Raw genomic sequence first — 27,515 nt, 5'->3', positions numbered from 1 at the left:
CATATTTCTGAATTGCGTAAAAAACTCAAGTGGCACCACTGGCGTAGCATTCCTTGGAACCCCGGGAACCTTGGGGCCCTGTATCAAAATTAGTGGGGGGGGGGGGCAGGCAAATGATGGGTAAAGATTTCTCACAAAAAAATTCTTGCATTGAATTAAAATAAATATTTATTGATTATAAGTTATTACTTCCTCCTAGAATAGACAATAGTGAGTGTAGTCTGCTGTAGCTGTTCCTGTTCCATCGAAATCCTTAGTTAATTTTTTATCAGTTTTAGTTTTGAAAAACATCAAGTTAATACCTCCGGAAAACTGGATGCAAGGTTATTGAATTTTATCAGTAATAATTCCATGAGTTCTTTAATGGAATGAATGTTTTGAATTTCGGATTTTAAGCTAATTTAAAGAGCTTGTAGTTCCAAGCTGGAGAATTATTAGCCTTGACCTGCAGCAATAGATGCGGGGGATCGTTCGCTTCAGCCTGTGAGGCCAATACTATTAGTGAATTCCTATGAATCTTCCGCATCTATAAGGGGGATTCACAGGCGCATAACCTGAAGAAGAGATTCAACGCTGCCTCCAGGTCTTACAGGTAGTAAATCGCTAGGGCAAAGTTCAAACACAGCAGAATTGGCGAGAGACTATTGGGCTTTCCAAATGGAACCCGTGCCTTTTGTTTCTTACAAAAGCTGTCGAAGGTAACGTTTTTTAGTCTACACTTCCATCATTGCGCGAACCTGAAGGTTCTCTGGCACATTATGCGAAAAAGTAAGCGAAAATTCTTTGCACTCTTTTTGCGTCGAATTCAACTCTTGACGATGAGGGAAAAGCACCATCGAGCATTCCACGGTGCGAGCACGCGATGCGTAATGTGCACTATGAGCAGTGTCGTTTGTCGTGTTCTGCATTCTTTCGATGCCAAGAAGTCTAGTGGTGCTAATAGTATCCACCAGTGGTTTGCAACCAATGTGTGAGCTTCGTGTGCATTCTTTCCGCGTACATTCAAAGTGTGGAATGACCTTACTAAAATTTGGGGGTTTTCAAGCGTCTAGTGTCTACATCTTTTCTCTAAAGGCCATGGGCGACGGTAGCCGTTATAAATCAGATGGCTTCGCCTGCTTGTGTGCCCCATTCTTATATAAAAAAAGATTAATTCATTGTTCATAATGATTAACTGAATCCCGAAATAAACGATACAGAATGTTATCCACAATTGGGCGCACGCTTGACTTGGATAAAAGGGGATTGCTTTTCAGACTTCAGTCATTTCTGAAGTGAAAACTCTATAGGTATGTATGCCATTTTTTTATTCTTTTTTCCAGGAAGCACAAGATTAAGTGACATTGTGGATAATATTTTACTAATTTTTGCTTACACACCTTACCTGTAATACCCTGTAAATAGGGGGCCCTGTATCATTGATACGGCTGATACGGCAGTAGTTACGCCCTGAGTGGCACCCAATTCCCTACTGCGGGAATACGTATATTCTCAACTTACTTTACTCTATTCTTTTTAACCCTGTTGTACCTGCTTATCTAAAACGACGATTTAAATTTCTTAGTGATTCCAATGAACGCAGTCTTCGTTCTGAGGAAAGCTTACTTCTTGAATTTCCCTCTCACTCCTCTTTCTTTTATACTAAATCTTTCACTGTTCAAGCTTGTCGACTTAGGAATTCTATAGACGTGTAAAATCGGTTTCTATTTTTAACCGACTTCCAAAAAAGGAGAAAGCTCTCAATTTAACTGTATTTTTTATGTATGTTACTTCAGAACTTTTGACTGAGTGGACCGATTTCAACAATTTTTTTTTTAATCGAAAGGTGGTGTGTGTCATTTGGTCTCACTTAAGTTTATTTGAGATCTAACAACAACTTTTCGAGTTATATAAATAATACGTTTTTACTTGACTATTTTCGTCTACCTACGTTGTATTATACCGCGTAACTTTTTACTGGGTGTAACGATTTTGATGATTTTTAATTTAATCGTAAGCTGATGTTTATCGTGTAGTCATATTTAAATTTTACCGAGATCTGATAAGAACTTTTTGAGTAATCTTTAATAACGCGTATTTACTTGACTATATTTTCGTCTACCTTTGTTGTATTACATGTCGATGTAATTGAAGTCGGCTTTTTTTCCTTTGCGTACAAGTCGAACTCGGTCCACCCAGTCAAAAGTTCTGAAGTAAAATATATACAAAAAAAAAGAAAAATACAGTCGAATTAAGAACCTCCTCCTTTTTTGGAAGTCGGTTAAAAATCAATTTGATACGTATTATTATTTTCTGTTGGTGTACAATAAAGTGTATTGTTATGTTATGTCATGTTAATCAACCACTCTTTAAAAAAATTGAATAGATTACGTAATTTGCCTAACTAAAAAAACATAATTAAAATAATAATTGAAAAAGCCGCCTTCATGATTTTTGTGAGTGTACAGTACATAATGTGTGAAATTGTTGTGATTTATTTAGGTACTAAGACAAACGTTTTATACTATGTATGTACTACATTACATAATATATATATTATTCTTACACTTATACTATATACTACATGTATACACTATAATTATGTATGTATCTCAATACCCATTCTTACACACACCTCAACCATGTAATTACATACCTAATTCATAAATAAAGTACCTAAGTATTTCGATAATTACCCACAAAAATATAGTAATGTATCAAGTCACAAAGAGTATCCAAGTCAAAATAATAAAACATAATAATAAGTAGTTTACGAAATCCAATAATAGTAAAGCCGAATCACAGCAATACGATGCAGAACAAATTCAATAAAACAAGCCAAATTCAGAAAAATAGCACTATGCGCTATATGTACTCGTAGTCAATAAGAAACGAAAGATGCGAATACTCAAATATCGTCAACAATTAATAGCTGAATAGCCGGCGCACGCACACTAAGAACGCGACAGTCACACGTAGAAAAAACGGAGCGGAGATGGTGCGGGGCGCGGTAGCGGCATGCAGCGCGACAGAAACATTTTATTCAAATACCTATTTTTGAAAAGTCTCTTCGGTACCCTTTCCTCTTAAACCAAAGAAAAAGAAGAATTTTTAATTCAATCTAGCTTATACCGTCTATTTATATTTATATTTTCATTTGGTTATAATAGTTAAGTATTAATCAATGTTATTCTAATTGTTTTATTATATATATTATAATAATTACATTTTAATTCAATGTTGGTTGCTTAGTATTTACTTGTTATGTTCAACTGAAGTAAAAATTGTCTAATTCGCATTGTGATTTGCAACTGTAATTGAGGTGACACTCAATATTCAACATTCTATATTCAAGCTACTTTTTTTTGTGATGTATTGGTGTTTATCTTGTTGGTGCAACTTAATAAATAAATAAATAGATTTAATAATCTAAGTAATTCTGATTTCCTATTAATATCGAAAATAATTGTAATTTTTTTTCCAAAGTACTTTCAAATTTATATCCATAAACAAGTCATAGAGAAATAGACTGAAATTTTTATCGTTAAATGTTTGAAAACGTCTATCTTGTTTAAGCAAGTTACTTTACCTACCAGGGGTGTGAAACTCTCATACAATATCGCAATTCAAAAATATTCATACAAACTAACGCCATCTTTTAGAGGAGGAGGGTGAGTTCGGGGTGATAGATTAATGTGCCAAAAATAGATGGCAGTAGCAGCAGTAGAGTCTAGAATTTTTGCAAATATAATTAATTTAAATAATCAATCAAACATGTTTTGTACGATTCATAGGTATAAAAAAATATATTATAAAATATAAGTATATTTTAATTTATCTCCAATATTTTTTGCCGTGGCAATATTATTGAGGCCCATCGTGCATTAGTCGGCCATATTTGAATTTTGAATCACTCGTTTATTTGTGTTTGTTCAGTGTTCGTAGTGATTTTAATTTTATTGTGTTATTCCCTACGTTTTGGCTTGTTTACGGACTTTTTGATCTTCTACGTGTTACGACATTACCTGGATTGTTATTTGGACCCCGGACTGATTGCATGACTGTTAACTTGGCTCTTTATTACACGGATTACAATTTTTGCAATTTTGATTAAGTATTTTAAAATGCCGAAATCAGCTGAATTAAAATGTTATTTCAAATGTGATATTGATGGTGAGTATTCAAATTATTTAAAGAAACGTTTCAAAGCAGTATTTAGACATTAAGTATTATACCAAGATTACTCTTTTCTTCTCTATTCGACTCAGTAAAAAAAATTATAAAAGAAGTAATTAATTTGTATGCCATTTTAAAATTTGGTTAGCAAGAAAAACAGTCTATAAATCATTTGGCAAGCATACAAGGATTTTTTCAGTAATAATAAAATCAGGCTGCAAAATTTTTTTCTTTATAAAATCATAATAATAGTTAGTAATTCAAACATAAGCAAGCAGCTTGTCTTATTATGTATCTACAAAAAAAAACAGTCATACTGCAAAATAATTATTTGTCGGAGCTAGATTGATTGGCATTCATATTTAAATTTTGGTTAGCAATAAAAATAGATTACGTTTTTTTTTTTCAAAATCAGCAGTCTTCGTTAAAAGTGGGTGGAAAATAAAGCTATATATATGACACTATCCCAATATTACTAAATAGGGATCCCTTTCTTTCGAATTTTTGTTTTTCTAATTTAATTTTGCAGTTAGGTATTTTTTGGCATACTATTTCAGTAGGCATAATTATCTTAAAGGCTTATATTACCAGCACATGGGTCACTCATTGCTGCTTTTACATATATTCAGCCACAAAAAAAAATATACTATAACTGTTCAGAGACAATACAATTTGCAGACGGATTTAGAAATATTTGCTGACTATATGTTGTTGCCCAATTGTACTAGCTAATCAGTAATATTTTTTTGCTAACAATGATACAAATACTTTGCAAACTGTTTAAATCACACCCTTAATAAAATAGAAGTAATAATTAACTCTTTTTATTCCTTTCATGGCATTTAGAATTCATTACTATGTCTCTTTAGTATCACTTTTATGTATAAAGCAATATTTTAAGAATATTAAAAATTTTCAGGACCCTTACATCGCTTTCCCAAATGGGAATATCCTCATACAGAGAAGTTAAACCAATGAAAATTTTGAAATTTTGATAGGAATGATCATGTTAAAAAACAAGCATCCGATTATTATAATAAAAGATGAAAATAAACAACAGTTTTATAAATTCTATATGGTACTGGTGTTTTATTTTTAAACCCTCGATTATCTGTTAATATTAGGTAAAATAGAATTTTTAATACTTAACACAAAAAAAATAGAAAATATTCTTATACTTGTTACTTTTTGATAAAAGTTAATGATAAATATGAAATACTTTTCACACTATTTCCACCAATTTATTAATACGAACTGTTTGTATTAATAAATAAGTGGAAAAAGTGTGAAAAGTACATACAGTATATTATTTAAATAATAATCAATCTGGTAAAAAATAAATAAACAGCGCCACCTGTAGTATTATTATAGAAATAAAATTGTATGTGCACGCCATCTGTTAGTGGGGGAGGTCGTGATACATCAATTTTAATTTCTGAGTGGCGTATCTATACCAGTATATAAGTGTATAATCTATATTACCTACTCTTTGCGTCTATCTGTCAGATATCTTGCAGTCGAGATCGAGATGTGGTCGAAATTTGGCCGAGATCGTTTTCACGTACTCCTATTCGAAAACAACGTGTGATTACCATGGCATCTTCGAAGCCCTATACTTCACGGAAGAGAAGAAGAAGTTCTGAAGAGTCGAGTGAAGTGCAAGTGTTGGACTCAATAGAGCCGCTTGTCACGGCCTCTTCTACGCCGTCTTCGAGTAGTGAGCGAGTGATGGACTCAATAGAGCCGCTTGTGCCTACTGTGCAATCTATCCTCGATGAACTGGTTGCTGGTCCTATAGGCATAGCACCTGGTTCCGGTGGTAGTCAACCGGCTATCACTACTTCTTCGAATGAGGACGAGTTTGTTACGACGCCGGTGTATAGACCTATTGGTTCATCTGGCAGAAGAATACATCCCTCCTCGGATGAGATCAGGTAAATCTATTTAATTTCACTTATTTTATATACTTATGTTGAACTGTTTGTATGGATTTTTCAACTTATTTGAGTCATTAGGTTATGTTTTGGTGAGAATATAAGTGTTTTTAGTAAAATTATCGTATATAAATTGGGTACTGTTTGACTTCATGGCTAATCTATACACAATCAGGATCTAATTTATGAGGTTTGAGGGAGAGGGGGTGAAAGGGGGGGCTTGTGCTAAAATATAGGTATAGAAATTCGCGAAATACCTAAAACTGAATCAGAGCAGCCCACTGTGAACGTGGTCTTGGTCTGCCCTACCCCTAGAGTATTTTTTTGAAGCTGGAGGCGTGGAGGGAATGCAGCCGGAGCCAAGTGCTATTATATCCTCAAAGGTGATAGAGTAATTTTTTTTGTAACAAAAATATAATTAGATCGCGATTGTCAATAGACCTACCATAATTTGACTTAAATCATCTAGTCGCAATCTAATTTCAATTATATTTTCATTTGTTTCAGATCAATGTGGAATTGGAGTAAAATATTTTCTAAATTGGGCACATTTGATCAGTGTGTTAAATTTGCTGAGGAGAGGGGTCTGCTTCGAGCAGAAAGGATTTGTCCATATCACCGGAAACCGATGGTTATTTCTAAAGATATGGGCCAACTTGGCAGATTCAGGTGTAAGAGGGGCAATTGCAGGAAGAAGGATGAATCGCGTGCTAGCGGGACATGGTTTGAATATGTCAGAATGCCTCTCACTATGATCTTTCAGATCATGTATGCATTCTGTGAAGGACTATCTTATCATCTAACAAAGATAGAACTGGCGTGTGAAAATAGACCAGTTATTTCCTGCAGCACAATCGGTGACTGGTTTAATTATTGCAGAGAGGTAATTGCCGTCCATGAAATACAAAACCAAAGGGCCCAAGGAAAGATAGGGGGCCCTCATAAAGTGGTGCAAATTGATGAATTAAAGTGTGGAAAAACGAAATATAATCGTGGACGGCAGATTAAAGGCCATTGGGTAATCGGAATGATAGAAGATGGCAACGATGACCTCAGGTTCGAAGTGTGTCCCGATAATGAAATATCTGCAGAGATATTGGTGCCACTTATAAAAAAACATGTCGCTGAAGGTTCAATCATTCACACCGATTCTTGGAGACCTTATATGAGCCTCCCTGACCATGGATATACCCACAAAGTCATCGACCATATTGACCCCACCAAGTTTGTGGCACCAGATGGGACACAGAAAATTCAGAGGGAGTGGCGGGGTCTGAAGAAACACTTCAGGCAAAGGCCAAATAAAGAAAATTTTACTCTTTGGCTCGGAGAGTATTCATGGAGGAGGAGGATTCATATAAATAATTTAGATCCCTATGAAGAGTTATTAATAGCTATCAAATATGTATATTCCAAATAAAAGAATTTAGATTTTAATAACTCTTCATAAGGATATTATTTAAATTTATCAAATGATAGATTCTCTCTGGCTTTGTACGTTAATACTTTAAACTTTTTTAACATAAATAATTATAATTCTGATTGTGAAAAAAATGGTATTTGAAGCGATAGCATTTATTGTTGTTTCTCTTTATAGGTTTGTAATGAAAATAATTTGTAAATAAGTATAGAAATGTTGTTATATGTTTATTCAAAATAAGACTTATTTTTGTACTTTAAAAGTAATCTTTTTTAAAATAAATAATTATAATTCTGATTGTGAAAAAAATGGTATTTGAAGGGATAGCATTTATTGTTGTTTCTCTTTGTAGGTTTGTAATGAAAATAATTTGTACATAAGTATAGTAATGTTGTTACATGAATATTTAAAATAAGAGTTATTTTTGTACTTTAAAAGTAAACTTTTTTAAAATAAATAATTATAATTCTGATTGTGAAAAAAATAGTATTTAAAGCGATAGCATTTATTGTTGTTTCTCTTTGTAGGTTTGTAATGATAATAATTTGTACATAAATGTAGAAATGTTGAAAAATAATTTGTGATGTTTTATAAAAATTAAATTTCTCTTTTCAGAGCAATAACTAGTTTTTTTTTTCAATAAACTACATATTATATATATTAAAAACAATTTATTGTTTTATTTATTTACTAGCAACCCGCCCTGGCTTCGCACGGGTGCAATGCCGATACTAAATATACTACAGAATGTCTTTATTTATAGTATGAAGCTAGCTTATAGCATGGTTATTATTAACATAATAACAACAGCATTCAAATATGCGTCGTTACATTACACGTTGTTACAGAATGCGTTGAAGAAATAAAGGTTCACTGCTCGTTACCCGTAGGTGATAGCGTGATAATATGTAGCCTATAATTATGTTGACCCGACTTCTTAATAATATTCGTGCCAAATTTGAAGTAAATCCACGCAGTACCTTTTGAGTTTATCCCGGACATATATACAGACAAACAGACAAAAATTCTAAAAACCATATTTTTGGCTTCGGTATCGATTGTAGATCACACCCCAAGTATTCTTTAAAAAAAAATATTCAATGTACAGTTTTGACTTTCCTACCATTTTATTATATGTATAGGTTTTAACTATAGAGATGCACTTAGCCCATAGTTTTTATATATCAGCTTAATACTTGTCCACTGTAGGACAAATTGTCCGTATTTGTGCAAAGAGGAACCACCCAGCAAAAACAAACTTTTAAGATATCAAAGAGTTTACAAAAACATGTGCAGCTCTGTTAGATGAAGCAAATTTAATATATATTTTATTTAAATTCATGGATAAATTACTAATTAAAGTATTTGTATACAAATTTGGTTTGAATACTCTTAAACTTTCTAGATAATTAAGAGAGTCTGCAAGTGGTTCCTTTTAACATTTACTAGTTGATAGCTTTTCTCATGCAAAAAAAAAATACAGTCGAATTGAGAACCTCCTCCTTTTTTGGAAGTCGGTTAAAAAAGAACCACACCCCAGGGATTTACTGATACAAATAAAACTGTGTATTTATAATATCGTAATATAGCTTTAATTACCAAAAAATATATTAAATTATACATATACTTAGATGCGTTTATTTGACGTTATCATTAAATTAGATTTCGAAATCCACCGTATCTATACCACGTAGCTTTATACCATTAGTAATGATATTTCGTTGATATTTTCAACAATTCTTAACATTTACAAGAAGTTATCTCAATCTGAATTTATGTTTACGTCCTGCAAAACTTACGTCACAGAGTACATTGAATATACGGGTAACTTACGTCGTGTGACGTTTATCGACTAGGGCGGCAAGTATCGATAAAAAAATGTCGGTAATGGGAACGAATGCACATTTTTTTTTCATACTCACATTTTAGTTCATATATTATGGAATGGAACAGAATATTACGATCATACCATTCATACATACACACATGATTATATTCATTACAGCCTATACAGTCCACTGCTGGACATAGGCCTCCACAAGTTCACGCCAAAAATAACGTGAACTCATGTGTTTTGCCCATAGTCACCACGCTGGGCAGGCGGGTTGGTGACCGCAGTACTGGCTTTGTCGCACCAAAGACGCTGCTGCCCGTTTTCGGCCTGTGTATTTCAAAGCCAGCAGTTGGATGGTTATCCCGCCATCGGTCGGCTTTTTAAGTTCCAAGATGGTTGTGGAACCTTGTTATCCCTTAGTCGCCTCTTACGACACCCACGGGAAGAGAGGGGGTGACTAAATTCTTTAGTGCCGTAGCCACACAGCACATGATTATATTATACCCAAAAAAATTAAAAAATAACAGCTATAGGACAAAATGAAATGAAACAAAATCTGTTTAACAATTATTTATTTACTTACACAGGGTCAAGGGTGTAACAAAGGTAAGTGATAATACTTTAGGGTTTGCATGTGTTCCTTACTTTTGTTACACTCTGTATTTTATTCTGAATCTGATAATGACATGAGTGTTTGCGTCTCAGACTCGGAATCTGAACTGCAACTGCTGTCACCTACATTTATTAATAATGGTTGATCTTCAAGAGTGTCGTATCGCACATCTCGATCCCAATCATCGTAGCAAAGTTTTTTGGTCTTTTCTACGACTTTCCTCCAATTATCCGGAGTCACTTCACTACAACATTTTTCTAATAATGTCATCATTTTATTGGCTGTAAATGGCGGAGTGGTGTTAAGCCTGGCTGCACAACCTGAAACAATATTTATTTTGAGTATGATGCAAAGTAAAAGAGTGAGATTGAAGTAAAAGTACATATTTAATTTGTACATAAAAGTTAAAATAAATACAAATTACCCACCTTTGATTTGCGCCCATATCATCTCAATGGCATTATATTGGCAGTGGTATGGCGGTAACCGAATCACTGTGTGACCTTTAGATTTTGCCATTTCATCCAAAAAATATGTCCGCTTTGTTTGGAGTTTTTGTAAGTTTAATAATCTAACCAACTCTTTTTTTAACAGTTGACTGTCAGCCTCCACACCATTGCGTTGCAGCCACTCTAGTATTTCACCTTTATTACTGTTGCTGGTGGGTGGTTTGTTTACTTGTACGGAATGGTATGGGGCGTTGTCCATCAAAATATGGTGGGGCTCATGCAGATTATCCAAAAGTTTTATGAACCACTGCTTAAAATTTTCAAAATTCATCTCTTCGTGATAATCTGTAGTTTTGACTGATTTGAAGGCCCACAAGCAATTAGGCACAAAACCTTTGGCTGTACCAGCGTGGCAGATAATCAAACGCTGGCCCTTGCCTTCAGGAGCTTTGATACAGGATTTCGCTGTATCGTCTGTCCATGTTTTGGAGACTGTGTGATTGGCGTTAAGCCACGTTTCGTCCAGATAGACCACATTGTCCCAATTCTCTATTTTCTTTATTTTTCGTAGAAAATCACACCTCATCAATGCTATATCCTTACGCTCCATTAACACTTTTCTTTTATCACACTTCCCATATCGAAATCCGCATTTTTTTATGACTACTCTGAGCGAAGTCATACTGCCATTAAATAAACTGGCTGATTTCAGCGACGTCGATAACTTTTTACAAGTCGGCAGTTCACCTCGGAAGTAGTAGCCGTAAATATGGTTACGTATCGCAGACATGTCGAAATCATCTGGACTGGTGACGGGATGTACCCTATTACATTTTTTCTTCTTTGGAGTTGAGAGTTTGTTCTCCTCCATCGATGATTCGCCGAACTTTTCCTTTGTGATTCGGGAAACGGTAGCCTTGCCAATCCCTAGAGCATCAGCAACACGGTCGCGTACGTTGTCAAGTGGCAACAAAGGGCCGCCATTTTGTTGTTCACGAGCAAAGTAATCTCGCAAACGCACAACAAACTCCCGCGTTTCACTGTTGAGTACAGTTTTTCGTAGTCTTTTCGGCATTTTTCAATACCAGCAATAACAAAACAGCAACAAAAACAAAAAACAGTAATAACAAGAAAACAGTAATAACAAGTAACACTCCGATAACAAAAAACACGTGGCGCATACAAGGCATTAGCACTCGTACTGAAGAAGCGAGCGCCGGGCAGTGTTGCCGTTAGGACAATTTAGTTTGTGGCTACATCAAAGAAAAAAGTTGCTAGTTTTGTAAATAAATCACTTTCGAAATTCCGCTAGAAGTGGCTAAAGTGTGAGTTTTCCAATTACAGAGCATAATGTGACTCAGTGGAGCACAATACTAAATTGTGCTGATGCTTTATTGGAACTTGAATTCGTTTTGAAATACACCTAAAAAAACTACGACAACTTTACTTTACTTTGAATTACTAACTATAATATACTAGCTGAGCCCCGCGGTTTCACACGCTTTAATTAAAAAAAAATGCGTATGCGTAAACAATAACAACATTGCGCTCCGTTTGACATTTTGACATGAGTAGTACCTATTAACGTTATGCAAAACAAACTAGGCTCAACAGCAATAGCAATACGGTCCATTTTCATTCGATCGAACCTAAATTACGTTAAAGATAAACATTCATTCGGGAATCCCCCTGCCATAATGCGGACATTATTGGTACTGCCTAAAATTAACTATGTATTTTAGTTTGGTAGTATTGGTACCGTATGGTGGTATGTATTAGTCGGTGGACTTTTTATAGTAATAAAAATACGTATGCAGTAACAATCTAAAAAGCAGCCAGAAGTAGCTAGATTTATTTTGGTGGCTAAAATGAATTGTTTTTTGGCTAAAACCGTTGAAAATCCGCTAGATCTAGCCACAAAATGGCTAAAACGGCAACACTGGCGCCGGGCCCCGGCCGCCGAGAAATCGCGCGCGTCGCGTCGTAGTGACCGACCAAATAGTGTGGCTATATCTAAAAATATCCTATAATATTATTATAACCTACAATAACAAAAAAATTATATAATTAGCAAAAAAATTTAAATTTAAATATTTAGCAAAAACCATATTGAGAAAACTTTGGAGCGCTATAATTAACAAACAAAAAGCAAAAAAGCAAGCCACGCCTTTGCCTAAAAAAAAAATTTGCGACACGACCAAAGACACGACCCATCACTAACACGAACTGTCATAGGGATCAAGGTTCGCCGCGCCGATTATAGTCCATCTATGACGTCTTCTATTGCATTAATCACTAATGAGACTATTATAAAAGCTCTTTGCATCTTGTGTAATGAGATGTAATATGGATTGAATATCCGCTAGTTTCGCTGGTGATACTGGCTTCCCTAACGGCCACAGGAGAACTTATTATTCCGTCAAGAAACAGCTGGTATGCCGCAAACAGCGGTTCGGTGGTAGGAAAGGTGATGGCGGATCCAAATTGCGCAGTTTTTTTTACTTTATTGTACGCCAATATGTATGTACATTCAGTATGTAATTATTTTTCCTAATAATTTTATCAATAGTTAATAAGTCATTATAGTGCACATCACTAGACGTAGTCACGACTCCATGAGCGAGGACACCCCTAGATATAGATTCGCGCGTACTTCATTGTTTATGAGTATCAGAGTGACCGTTTTCTGTATTTTCAGTACTAAATTGGTATAATTTGGGCTCCGTAAAACTGATCTGGTTTTTTGTGGGTATAATTTCAAAATATGGTATTTTTTGGTACAATTTTAAACTTAGAACAAATTTTAGCATATTTTGCACTATTTTTGGCAACACTAACTTCCATTCATCACTTAGTGCTGTCTTTGTCTGATGTTTACCAAAGCTGTATTGCTTTGCCTCTTTCGAACAGTTACACAAATAATATACAGGGATTCCCCACAAATCGTGCTTTTTAACTGCCCAATAACCGCTTTAGCTTTACTACGTCGCGGGGAATTACTGAAACTTAAGAAATGATTCCCGCTAATGAGTATAAAAGGAACTTGGGTTCTTTTTCTTCTTCATTTAAATTTATCAGTGTCTTCGTGAATTAAGTATTCAACCTATCAACTTTGAGGATATAATAGCGCTTGGCTCCGGCTGTCATCCCTCCGCGCCTCCGGCTTAAAAAAAAAACACTTGGGGTAGGGCAGACCAAGACCACGTGGACAGTGGGGAGCTCCGATTCGGTTTTGGGTATTTTTCGAATTTCTCTTATATTCTAGCACGCAATGTCACTACTTTTATTAGAATATTATCTCTGACGCGTTATTTTGTTTAAAAGTGTCTATTTGTCAGTCGTTAAAGGTCAATTCGTATCGTATGTTGATCCAGCAGTAGAGATCGTTTTTACGAAAATTTGTTCGAAAATAACGTGTGAAAGTCGCGGAACGGAACATGAGCGCACTTCCCGCAGCACCGGAACTAAGTTAGAGTTAGAAATAACAAAAATTTAACCTCCCATAAATTAGTCACCTGTCATGTACATTATAGCCTTAATTATTAATGTAATCAGTCTTATAAACTTTGATTCAGGAATATTATTTAATACTACTAAAAATATAGTAATGGTATTCTACTATATTTGGCTTTAGTTAGTATTTGTTACAAAAAAAGTTATATGCTAAATGAATAAACAGTAAACGTAGCAAGTATGTACTGCATAATCATAATTAAAAATATGTAGTCAATTTCCAAAATCTATTGGTCTACAATTCTAAATTATAGTATCGATTATTGCAAGTACAAAGCAGAGCAGAGTTATATATACAATATTAATTATTAACCATGTATATTAACTATATTTAAAAACTAATACTTTTGTATTTAATTTTGCGCTTATTAATTTTCCACTATTAGCACTGGCAGTTTCATTTACTATATTTAATATCGTATTGAAGATTTAAAAACTATACGAAAATAAACGTGTTTACTTCTTGAGTAATTAACATAGAGTAGAATAAATATTAACAGGAAGTAATTGAATGAATGAATGAATTTAGAATTAATGGCTTCTTCTTCTTCTTCTTTTACTTTGGCTCCCAATTAATGGCTTTCACTAGTGTCGAATAGCACAGATGATTTTGTCAATGTCACGTAAGATGGAGAAGACACGACGGAGATTAGTCGGTGAATTAGAGGTAGCAACCTCAGTAGAATTTTGAAGAATGCCAAAATAGTAGGTATTATATTATATCAAACTATAAACCTAAAACAACACAAGCACTAAATATACTATATACATAAACAAGAATATTGTTAATAATTTATTTACAACTTCACAATGCTAAATAATCACCTAATTTATTTACAATTTAATTTATTGCATTACCTTTCGAATCGTACCCAATGTGTCAAAATAGGAAATTGCACCAGTAGTGACACTAAGTTAACATATGGAGTCCCACAGGGCAGTGTCCTTGGTCCAACATTGTTTTTGGTATACATCAACAGTTTGTGTGGTCTTCGACTAACTAATTGTGAAATAAATACCTACGCAGATGATACAGCGCTGATTCTACATGGGAAAGACTGGGCAGAGGTGCACAATCACACAGAAAATGCATTGAAACAAATTATAAAATATCTAGATGATAGCTTGCTGACTCTTAATCTGAATAAGACCACATATATGATATTTTCACTACGTGCAAATACCCAACCCTCAAGTGATTTTTGTATAAGAGCTCACCATTGTGATAAGTCAGACGACGATTGTGAATGTCACTGTCCCCCAACACAAAATATCTTGGTATTATTATAGATAAACATCTCAACTGGTCCCTACATGTTCAGGCTTTAACAGCACGTGTAAGAAAATTGATTCCTATTTTCTATAAACTTAGGATGTTTGCAGACCGTGACATACTAATGAATGTTTATTATGCACTTGTTCAGACCTTGCTTCAGTATTGTGTTGTCACATGGGGAGGCACTAATATTACTACGCTGCTACCACTGGAGCGTGCGCAGCTTGCAATTATCAAAGTTTTGTCTAAAAGACCACGAAGACATTCCACAGCACTCCTATATCGTGAATTTTCTGTTCTCACTGTCAGGCAGATATTCATCATGCAGTCAATACTTCGTAAGCACAAAGGTTTAATATATAATCCCTCTCAAAAGCGCAACAGAAGTAGGGTGTGTACAATACCGCCACATAATACATCTCTTCCAAAACAGCAATTTTATATCATTGGCGCTCACCTCTACAATAATGCAAATAAAGTGAACAATTATTTATCGTTGTCTCCATTTGCTATAAATATTCTTTGACGGTTCGCAGGAAAGTGGACATAAGGTGCCAATCAAACCACTAATTACAAATTCATGCGACGTTTCGATCCTTTATCAGGACCATCATCAGGCATCTAAAATACATACAAACATTGAAATAATTTAATTAGTTGTACAACTTTCTTCAATGTCGGAGAGAGCGTTGATGCATTTGTATAGATGTGAAAAAAAGTCTGACCAATTTTAATAAGTCTTTTCTTGAAACTTTGTTTTTGTACCGGATGCACCTTTAACTAGACCAACATCTGTGATGACGGGAGGGGGATATACTAAAGCTTGATAGGAAGTATTAAAAAGAGGGTTAGAGGGATATGATGCTAGAGGATGGGGTAATCTGGTGAATTTAAGAAAGCTGTCTAATAGGCAGGATGGGAGAGTTCTCATACTATTGGAGCAAAGAAGGGAAAGCTCGTTTAGTCGAGACCATAAGGGATGGGAAGAAATTTGGAGAGCTTTAATGACATAACGATTGCACAGATATTTCCTTCTGAGATGTAAAGGAGGGTCGATGCACTCTACTTGTAAGGCATTTGTTGGTGTAGATTTCATTGCACCAACAATAATTCTTAGGCATTTATATTGAATTCTATTTAATTTTTCTGAGTCACTCTTGTTAAAGAGGTCTAAGATAAATATTCCATAATCCAGATGACTTCGTACTATTGCATTGTAAATTAATTTTAAAGTGTAAGGGTGGGTACCCCACCAAACACCTGATACTGCTCTAAGGGTATTAATGTTTTTTTCGCATTTTTTAATAATGTAGTCTATATGAGAAAATCCGCTCAGTCTGAAATCGAGAACAATGCTAAGAATTTGACCTTATCTGTGAAGTGAATGCTTTGACCCCTAATATACAAATCAAAGGACGGGATCTTCCTCTTCTATACAAACAAAGTTATAAACTTTACCTCTTTATAATATTAGTATAGATTTATAACTGTTAATGTTAAATGAGTTCGGTTTTACATACGTCATATTATATAGTCGTTTGACTGATATTACGTCACTTCTGATATATATTTTTCTTATGATTTTAGTCCCACATTTTTTTTTTGTTCGGTCGCCCAGCAAAACCCCTATCTCCTCCAAGCCTGCCGTAAGGAACTTTGTTCCAAAAACAATTCTTTGTTCTAAAACCGAATAGGAGCACCCCACGTAGTCTTAGTCTGTCTTACCCCTAGAGTGTTTTTTAGAAGCCGGAGGCGCGGAGGGAGGGCTGGCCGGAAGGGCGAAACGAAGCATGAGTGAGCGAGCTTTAGCACGCAAGGGCGGAAGGGCTTCATTGCCCGCAGCGCCGGAGCCAAGTGTTATTCTAACATCAAAGGTGGTAGGTTAAATTTTTTTTTGTAACGAAATTATGCCTATAAACGGTCTAATATTAAAGTTAGATAGGTTAGGATTTTTTTAAGTGGCGCGCCATTTTTTTTAAAGTATCTATCTCTCAGTTGTTAAACATCAGTTGTATTGTTTGTTAAAAAACCGTGTGAAAACGTTAAATTAACGTGTGAAATGTTAAAATCATGTGCGAAATGTGAAAATAACCTGTGAAAGCTACGGAACGGAGTATGAGTAGCCTAAGTTGTATCGTTTGTTGATCTTGGAGTCGAGATCGTTTTTACGTACTCCCGTTTGAAAATAACTTGTGAAAATAACGTGTGAAATGGGAAAATAACGTGTAAAAGTGGTGAAACTGTTTTTCTAATCTCAAAACTTTAACCATGGATATCTCCATAAACATGGGGTTTCGAAGTGTGGCAGTGGTATCACGGGCAGTCCCCCCCCCTTCCCCCACAATCCCGAAATTCGATGGTTCTTAATCTAAAGCTTTAGCACAATTTGTCAAAATTAAAAAAGGGCTAGTCTACAGGATCGGGCGTTGATTTATGGGGTTTTGGGGGTGAGGTGTGGAGGGGGAAGTGGGTTACCATATGGTACCATTCCTACTATGCGAAACCCATGGCTATGGAGATATTATGGAGATATCTATGGTTAAAGTTTTGAGATTAGAAGAAGAATTTAAAGCTACTACAATACCTTCGAGCTCCGACTCTGCGGGAAGTGCACTCGTGCTCCGTTCCGCAGCTTTCCAACGTTATTTTCAAATAGGAGTACGTAAAAACAATCTCGACTGCAAGATTAACAAGCGATACGAACTGACGTTTAACGACTGACAGATAGATGCTTTCAAACAAAATGGCGTCACTTAGGGCGGATTTATATTTGTGTCGCATCAGAACAGAATCGGTATCATACATTGTGTTGACAACGTTTATATTGATGTGTTGTGTAATGTCGTGATGGCTTCTGATTTGTCGCATCAGAACCGATCCCGATTCGCGTCGGGTAAGCGGGTTGCGGGGGTGCTGAAACGGTGCCATCAAGACACGTCAGATTAATGTGAACAGTGTTGTGCTATGAAGCGTTAGCGTCGCTTCTTTATTTACGTAAATTGTAAAATAATAGTTTATTTGGCTCTTAAAATGGATGACTTAATTGAAATTGTACGAAAATATTATTTATAATATCATCATTACAGCCTATACAGTCCACTGCTGGACATAGGCCTCCACAAGTTTACGCCAAAAATAGCGTGAACTCATGTGTTTTGCCCATAGTCACCACGCTGGGCAGGCGGGTTGGTGACCGCAGGGCTGGCTTTGTCGCACCGAAGACGCTGCTGCCCGTCTTCGACCTGTGTATTTCAAAGCCAGCAGTTGGATGGTTATCTCGCCAACGGCCGGCTTTTTAATTTCCAAGGTGGTAGCGGAACTGTGTTATCCCTTAGTCGCTTCTTACGACACCCACGGGAAGAAAGAGGGTGCCTATATTCTTTAGTACCGTAGCCACACAGTATTATTTATAATATTGTTACGGAGAGAAAAACCTGCTGACTCTTTTCAAGACTTTATTCACAAGTACTAGGTCCAACACAAAGCACTAGGTTCAAATACTAAGCACTAACAATGTCCTATGTCGTAGCCAATGTCGTAGGTTTCGCTAGTACCACTCTTGATCACTAGTTTTCACTCTTGAAGTCGCCTCGAAGATCGCTCAAACTAAACTGCAGTCGCTCGCCTACCTGCGGCTATTTATATCGGCCGACACGAGGCCCAGACCATTCTGGAAAGTTCGCGTATGTACCCGGTTTTCGAGACTATACTTCTATATAGTTCCACAGTAGTTCCTCTAACGTCATCTAGTATTGAGTAGAGAGTTTCATGCTATCGCTGTCTTTGTGTGGTTTCAATGGTTGCCGCTAGATGGCGCTAGTTTCTTTGTTTCCGTAACACTACTCCCCTCTAACGGCCGAACCCAATATTCAATCTATCTCTGGTTATGTCCTACTAGAGACAGAAATATCTATCTATCATTCATTTTACTGACCCAATAAACTTGTCGACGATAGGCAATCTTATCCTTCAAAGCTGTCTATCGACGAGAGGGAGGATAGCTTACTAGAGATAACAGTTCGTATGAAAATGACAGTGTAAGCGTCCCATTAATAATAGAGTTCTATCTGTCAGTAACGTTGGTTATCTTTAGTAACAACAATATCCGATCTATAGTTTTCGGGGGATAACTAAGATTTATTAATTGAAAAAGTATTTTCTTTGTTTAAAATAAAATTAATTTCGAGTGAAAAATAATGGCAGACTCAAGTTCAAGTAGCAGTTCAAGTGATATTGCTCTTTTGCAACAATTAATTGAATAAAAATAATATGTTTCTTGTGAAATAATACTTACTTTACTCATCTTGTGAATAAAACAATTTGGTGAATGATTGTACCTATAATTTGCAATGATTTGTATAATTTGAATTTTGATTTGTAAAAAAATTATACAAATTCAAACGAAACAACGATTCAATAAAGCGTAATGGCGTCGTAGCGTCTTTTCGTGTCGTGTTAAAACGTTCCGTTACTAGATTTACCATGGATTCCGTATTAAAATAATATCATTTATTATAAATTAAAAAGTCTGTGTAAAAATTAATTTGTCCATATTTTTATAAAACAAGATTACTTTAATATGAATAAAATTTGTATGACAAATTTAAATACTACAAAACATCTGTGTAACATAACTGAGGCCGTCTGTGACGCTGCGTATACTGGAATGTAAGGAAGAGCTCAGGTAGCCGGTCTATCTACAGCTAACTGGAGATAGTAGTCCCCTAGGCGAATTATTGGGACAACTACAAAGGATAGATAGTTAGTTATTAGCAGTCGATGATAACTACCTATCTCTATCTTTAGATTGAATATTGGGTTCGGCCGTTAGAGATGCTCGTCCCGAGCATCGTTGTTACTGCCACGGTAACGCGCCAGACGGTCTATGTGTACCATTTTGAATGTCCCTCTTGGTTGCTTTTGAATCCTGTAAGTCACATCATTCAGTCGGGTAACCACTTTGTGTGGACCCTTCCACTTGGTCTGCAACTTTGGAGATTTCTCTTTCCGGCGGGTCGGGTTATGCAGCCACACCAGTGACCCTTCCTTGAAGCCGCTCGTGTTCGATTTCCGGTCGTATCTGGTTTTCATGTTCTCACTTGACTGTAACCCATTTTCCCGAATCAAGGCGTGTATATAGCGCATTTTTTCCCTTAAATCGCTGACATAGTCTTGTACGGTATTTGGTCCCTCCGGTGCCCCTCCAGTCAATAGGTCTACTGGTATTCGTAATTCTCTACCGTAATTGACATACGCCATAAATATGCTGCTCTAACTTTTTGGGTGTTTTTAGATTTATCCGTATAAATTTTATAAAAAATCTTTTTTGAGATTTAATAATCTAAGCAATTCTGATTTCTTGTTAATATCGATAATAATTGTATTTTTTTTTTCCAAAGTACTTTCAAATTTATATCCATAAACAAGTCATAGAGAAACAGACTTTGAGATTTTATCGTTAAATGTTTGAAAACGTCTATCTGTCAGATTTCTTGCAGTCGAGATCGAGATGTGGTCGAGATTTGGTCGAGATCGTTTTCACGTACTTCTATTCGAAAACAACGTGTGATTACCATGGCATCTTCGAAGCCCTATACCTCACGGAAGAGAAGAAGAGTCTGTTCTGAAGAGTCGAGTGAAGTGCAAGTGTTGGACTCAATAGAGCCGCTTGTCACGGTCTCTTCTTCTATGCCGTCTTCGAGTAGTGAGCGAGTGATGGACTCAATGGAGCCGCTTGTGCCTACTGTGCAATCTATCCTCGATGAACCGGTTGCTGGTCCTATAGGCATAGCACCCGGTTCCGGTGGTAGTCAACCGGCTATCACAAGTTCTTCGGATGAGGACGAGTTTGTTACGACGCCGGTGTATAGACCTACTGGTTCATCTGGCAGAAGAATACATCTCTCCTCGGATGAGATCAGGTAAATCTATTTAATTTAACTTATTTTATATACTTATGTTGAACTGTTTGTATGGATTTTTCAACTTATTTGAGTCATTAGGTTATGTTTTGGTGAGACTATAAGTGTTTTTAGTAAAATTATCGTAAAAAAATTGGGTACTGTTTAGACTTCATTATGCAATTTATTAGTATAAATTATTTTCCATTTTGGTAAAGCTTTAGATTAGGTAAAACCGAATTTCGGGACCGTGGGGGGAAGGGAGGGGGAGGGTATGGAACGCTACCCCTGGTACCACTGTCACACCTCAGAACCCCATGGTTATGGAGATATCCATGGTTTAAGTTTTGAGGTTAGAAGAAGAATTTCGAAAGTTAGAGGAACGCTTGGCTCCGGCGCTGCGGGAAGTGCAGCCGTTCCGCCCTTAGGTGCGAAAGCACGGCGGGCGAGGGCTGGCCTCCCTCCGCGCCTCCGCGGCACAAAAAAAAAATACTCTAGGGGTAGGACAGACCAAGACCACGTGGACAGTGGGATGCTCCGATTCGGTTTTGGGTATTTTTCGAATTTCTAAACCTATATTCTAGCACGCAATGTTACTAATTTTATTAGAATATTATGTCTGACACGTTATTTTGTTTAAAAGTGTCGATTTGTCACACAATGCAAACAGTACGAGCTCAAAGGTATTATAATAGCTTTAAATTCTTCTAGCCTCCATTTTTACAGGAATTTAATTTTATCTTATATATATTTTAAATCAACCTAGTTTCAATCTAATTTCAATTATATTTTAATTTGTTTCAGATCAATGTGGAATTGGAGTAAAATATTTTCTAAATTGGGCACATTTGATCAGTGTGTTAAATTTGCTGAGGAGAGGGGTCTGGTTCGAACAGAAAGGATTTGCCCATTTCACCAGAAACCGATGGTTATTACTAGGGATGCTGGCCAATTTGGCAGATTCAGGTGTTTGAGGAATAATTGCAGGAAGAAGGATGAATCGCGTGCTAAAGGGACATGGTTTGAGCATGTCAAAATGCCTCTCACTTTGATCTTTCAGATCATGTATGCATTCTGCGAAGGACTGTCTTATCATCTAACAAAGATAGAACTGGCGTGTGAAAATAGTCCAGTTATTTCCTGCCACACAATCTGTGACTGGTTTAATTATTGCAGAGAGGTAATTGCCGTCCATGAAATACAAAACCAAAGGGCCCAAGGAAAGATAGGGGGCCCTCATAAAGTGGTGCAAATTGATGAATTAAAGTGTGGAAAAACGAAATATAATCGTGGACGGCAGATTAAAGGTCATTGGGTAATCGGAATGATAGAAGATGGCAACGATGACCTCAGGCTCGAAGTGTGTCCCGATAATGAAATATCTGCAGAGATATTGGTGCCACTTATAAAAAAACATGTCGCTGAAGGTTCAATCATACACACCGATTCTTGGAGACCTTATATGAGCCTTCCTGACCATGGATATACCCACAAAATCATCAACCATAGTGACCCCACTAAGTTTGTGGCACCAGATGGGACACAGAAAATTCAGAGGGAGTGGCGGGGTCTGAAGAAACACTTCAGGCAAAGGCCGAAACAAGATTTTACTCTTTGGCTCGGAGAGTATTCATGGAGGAGGAGGATTCATATAAATAATTTAGATCCCTATGAAGAGTTATTAATAGCTATCAAATATGTATATTCCAAATAAAAGAATTTAGATTTTAATAACTCTTCATAAGGATATTATTTAAATTTATCAAACGATAGATTCTCTCTGGCTTTGTACGTTAATACTTTAAACTTTTTAACCGACTTCCAAAAAAGGAGGAGGTTCTCAATTCGACTGTATTTTTATTTTTTATTTTTTTATTTTTATGTATGTTACATCAGAACTTTTGACTGGGTGGAGCGATTTCGACAAATTTTCTTTTAATCGAAAGGTGGTGTGTGCCAATTGGTCCCATTTAAATTTATTTGAGATCTAACAACTACTTTTCGAGCTATATCTAATAATGCGTTTTTACTTGACGCTTTTTTCGTCGACCTACGTTGTATTATACCGCATAACTTTCTACTGGATGTACCGATTTTGATAATTCTTTTTTTGTTGTAAAGGAGATATCCCAAGTTTAGTACCATGATAAGGAAACCAGGATCTGATGATGGGATCCTAGAGAAATCGAGGGAAACTCTTGAAAATCCGCAATAACTTTTTGCTAGGTGTACCGATTTTGATAATTCTTTTTTTGTTGGAAAGAAGATATCCCTAGTTTAGTACCATGATAAGGAAACCAGGATCTGATGATGGAATCCCAGAGAAATCGAGGGAACTTCTTGAAAATCCGCAATAACTTTTTATTAGGTGTACCGATTTTAATGATTTTTAATTTAATCGAAAGCCGATGTTTATCATGTGGTCACATTTAAATTTCATCGAGATCTGATAACTACTTTTTGAGTAATCTTTTTATAATGTGTTGTTACTTGACTATTTTTTCGTCGATCTACGTTGTATTACTCGTCGATGTAATTGAAGTCGGTTTTTTTTTCGTTTGCGAGCAAACACAATTATTTAACATAAATAATTATAATTCTGATTGTGAAAAAAAAAATGGTATTTGAAGCGATAGCATTTAATATTGTTTCTCTTTATAGGTTTGTAATGGAAATAATTTGTAAATAAGTATAGAAATGTTGTTACATGTATAGTCAAAATAAGAGTTATTTTTGTACTTTAAAAGTAAACTTTTTTAAAATAAATAACTATAATTCTGATTGTGAAAAAATAGTATTTAAAGCGATAGCATTTATTGTTGTTTCTCTTTGTAGGTTTGTAATGATAATAATTTGTACATAAGTGTAGAAATGTTGAAAAATAATTTGTGATGTTTTATAAAAAATAAATTTCTCTTTTCAGAGCAACAACTTTAGTTTTTGTTTCAATAAACTACATATTATATATATTAAAAACAATTTATTGTTTTATTTATTTATTTTAACTATATAGATGCATTAAGCCCATAGTTTTTATATATCAGCTTAAATAAATACTTGTGCACTGTAGGACATATTAAAATTAGACAAATTAGACATAATCTAATATATAAAATTCTCGTGTCGCAGTGTTTGTAGTTAAACTCCTCTGGAACGGCTTGACCGATTTTTATGAAATTTTGTGTGCATATTGGGTAGGTCTGAGAATCGAACATCTATTTTTCATACCTCTAAGTTATAAGGGGGTGGGGGGTGGGGGAGGATTAAGGAGCTTTATAATTCTAATAATTAGTAAGATTGTGTGCTAAAATATAGATATAGAAATTCGAACCGCATAACTTTCTACTAGATGTACCGATTTTAATAATTATTTTTTTGCCGGAAAGAGGATATCCCTAGTTTGGTACCATGATAAGAAACTATGATCTGATGATGGGATCCCAGAGAAATCGAGGGAAACTCTCGAAAATCCGCAATAACTTTTTACTGGGTATACCAATTTTGATAATTTTTGATTTAATCGAAAGCTGATGTTTATCATGTGGTCACATATAAATTTTATCGAGATCTGATAACTAATTTTTGAGTAATCTTTGATAACGCGTAGTTACTTGACTATTTTTTCGTCGATCTACGTTGTATTACTCGTCGATGTGATTGAAGTCGGTTTTTTTTCGTTTGCGAGCAAACACAATTATATTTAACATAAAAGTGTAAGCTAAGTTCATTAATTTCCTATTAGGCGTAAAAGTTATGATAATATACGATGCACAACACCTTACCCAAAATCACAAACGGTAATAGGACTACTTATCTGTTTTAGCAATAATGACATTAACGGTCTTACTTATAAAAATCTCGCTAAGCAATACTTAGCCACCGCTTAGTTAAACCGCTCTTAAATAAGTCAATAAAACGATGAACAAATACTTATTTTTCTAATTACACTCGAGATGAAACGCAATTGAAAGAAATGAAAAATCAAGCCCACGTTAGTCTTTGCTTTGATGCTTTGTGCGATTGGTGCTATCACTGTCCGCAACGCCCATCATATCGTTTTACCTAAGAGCTGTGGTCATCGTGAGATCGCTCGACGTCAGTGATGACGTCACTGTTCGCGACCACATCGTCTAGATAGGTGGGTCAAAGTTGGCTTTCATCAAAACGTGGCAGGAATTCAAAAAAAAAAAAAAAATAAACTGTCAATGTCTAATTGTGAATGTTATCTCTTTTTTGATTCTGCAAGAACGCAACGATTAATTTCCGGGAATCCATGTTGAATTAAGTTTATTCCAATTCCTCGCGTAATATTCACTCAACCCCCACAGCTGTATGTTCACCATGCTGCCATATTGCGACCACACAGCTGACACCTGACAGCGCCCAAACATTCGTTTCACTTATAAAATTCGCCTACAAGTATAACGCCTGCGGCGTTTTTTCCCTTACTGGAACGGCAATTTCAGCGGTCGTAATCGAGGCGTTGTGGGCCTTAGGTGGAACGCGCTGATTATGGTTCTCAACTCTTTTCATCATCTCAAGTCTCACATCATTTTATCAGAGACAAAAAACTTAGTCATTTTATTTATTAAAGATTGTCTGTCTATTGCTTCTATTTTGACAAAATATATTTAATGATTTTTTTGCTGTATCTTCCCATACAAATGATCGCTTTTTATTAGGAATTTTCGGCAGGGTAGGTGCCTTGCGGTAAAAATTAACATATTTTTTTTTAATCTTAGCGGAGTTTTGCTCTTATATACGGTCTCCAGGAACAGAGGATGCCGTATTACCAGTACAGACGGAGTCCGGCTCTACTGGGACCTGCCTATAGTCACAGACAGGGCGATACTGGCGAACAAGCCTGATATCGTGGTGATGGACAGGGCACGGTCGAGGGTGTATTTAGTGGACATCACCATCCCGCATGACGAGAACCTCGTTAAAGCCGAAACTGAGAAAAAACTTAAATATCTGGATCTGGCGCACGAGATTGTTGATATGTGGGATGCGAGGTCCACTGAAATCCGATCCTATCGTAATATCTGCCAACGGCTTGTTCTCCGTTAGCCTGGCTCACCATCTGAGGCAACTGGAGATCCGGGACGGTTTGCTCGCAGCCAGGATGCAGAAGGCGGTGTTATTTGACTCGGCTAGGATTGTTTGCCGGTTTCTCAGCCTACAGCCCTAACCCGGCCGTTTCATCTCCGTTGAATATTGAAGTACCTGGGTGACCGAGCTTAGCTTGGTATGTAGCCATTACAACTTTATTGCGAAATTTACCTTCGTATTTTAACGATATTTTTTCGTTGTCCAAAAACTGGGATAAAACGAAATTTTCTAAAAATGAATCCTAGCTAGATTTATTTATCTTCCCCGAAGTCCCCTGTAGGTATACTAAATTTCATGAAAATCGTTGGGGCCGTTTCCGAGATTCAGATTATATATATATACAAGAATTGCTCGTTTAATAGTATAAGATATATTGTTAGGTACAAAGGGCGACCTTGTCGCTAAAAAGCGATCTCTACCAGGCAACCTTAGGGTAAAGGAAATGGTCTAGCGTCAGCATAGGTGTACAAGTTACAACAAGTGTATAATAAATATTCAAATATTTGAGCATATACATACATACATACATACATACATACACACATACATACATACACACATACCTACATACATGCATGCATACATACATACGTGCATACATACATTAGGGTGCTTCATAATTGGGTAAAATTCTTTATATTAAATTAATTATTTTTATTATGATGCGCGTTATGACCCTTTTATTTTGTTCTAAGGCACAAAAACTAATTCGTAATTTTTATTTTATATTTAAAGTAACATTTAGGGATTAGGGGTATATAACTATTAGGTTAAAAAAATTCACCATCAAAATCACCATCTTTTGTTTGTTTTTAAGAAAACTTCGTCATCAAAAAAGCAAGCACAACAAGTTCTTCGTACATGTACCACAATGTCCTAGGAGCCTCAAGGCAATAAATTGCTTTTGCGATCCATCGTGCGCGATGAAGACCTGCTGGAGCTCTGAATGATATCCCTTTATTAGGCACACCTCCCAAAAATATTATAGAAAGTGTCAATAGTTCCTTGTAATCGTCCCGTGGCTGATAAGCGTTTAGCACTAAACGATTTGCTTCCTCGTTCCTAATACGCACCGCAAAAATTTGGAATGCCCTTCCGGCTTCCGTTTTTCCAACGAACTATAATTTGGGTATCTTTAAATCAAGAGTGAATAGGCATCTTCTAGGCAAGCGCGCACCACCTTAGGCTGCATCTTCACTTGCCATCAGGTGAGATCGCAGTCAAGCGCTAGTCTATATATAAAAAAAAAAAAAAAAAAATAGCTGCTTTTCAGCAAATGAAATTTTACTGCCTGCTATATTTTCTACGT

The 27,515-nt window shown here is 35.9% G+C and overlaps 1 protein-coding gene and 1 long non-coding RNA gene across 2 annotated transcripts; one reads left to right on the top strand and one right to left on the bottom strand.

Moving 5' to 3' along the window:
- Positions 1–3,618: 3,618 nt before the first annotated feature.
- LOC123658368 lies at positions 3,619–5,229 on the top strand. The gene is made up of 2 exons (XR_006743863.1): positions 3,619–4,152; positions 5,075–5,229. It is a non-coding gene; the product is annotated as an uncharacterized LOC123658368 (long non-coding RNA).
- Positions 5,230–9,900: 4,671 nt separating this feature from the next.
- On the bottom strand, positions 9,901–10,515 carry LOC123658511. Its single transcript, XM_045593910.1, has 2 exons — positions 10,385–10,515; positions 9,901–10,276 (listed from the first exon to the last, which is right to left on the bottom strand). The coding sequence occupies exons 1-2, from the start codon at positions 10,473–10,475 to the stop codon at positions 10,008–10,010; spliced, it is 360 nt and encodes a 119-aa protein (XP_045449866.1). The 5' UTR covers positions 10,476–10,515; the 3' UTR covers positions 9,901–10,007.
- Positions 10,516–27,515: the final 17,000 nt, after the last annotated feature.

Source organism: Melitaea cinxia, chromosome 12 (genome assembly GCF_905220565.1).
Source record: "Melitaea cinxia chromosome 12, ilMelCinx1.1, whole genome shotgun sequence".
Lineage (NCBI taxonomy): Eukaryota > Metazoa > Arthropoda > Insecta > Lepidoptera > Nymphalidae > Melitaea > Melitaea cinxia.
Note: the sequence above shows the minus strand (reverse complement) of the source record. Positions and strands in the feature narration are given on the sequence as shown.

What these genes read in the sequence shown, in the direction of transcription:
- LOC123658511 (XM_045593910.1), bottom strand. Translation starts at nt 10,475, where the DNA reads ATGGCAAAATCTAAAGGTCACACAGTGATTCGGTTACCGCCATACCAC. An exon ending in GATATGGGCGCAAATCAAAG is followed by an intron (nt 10,277 to 10,384) that starts GTGGGTAATTTG and finishes ATATTGTTTCAG; the next exon opens with GTTGTGCAGCCAGGCTTAAC.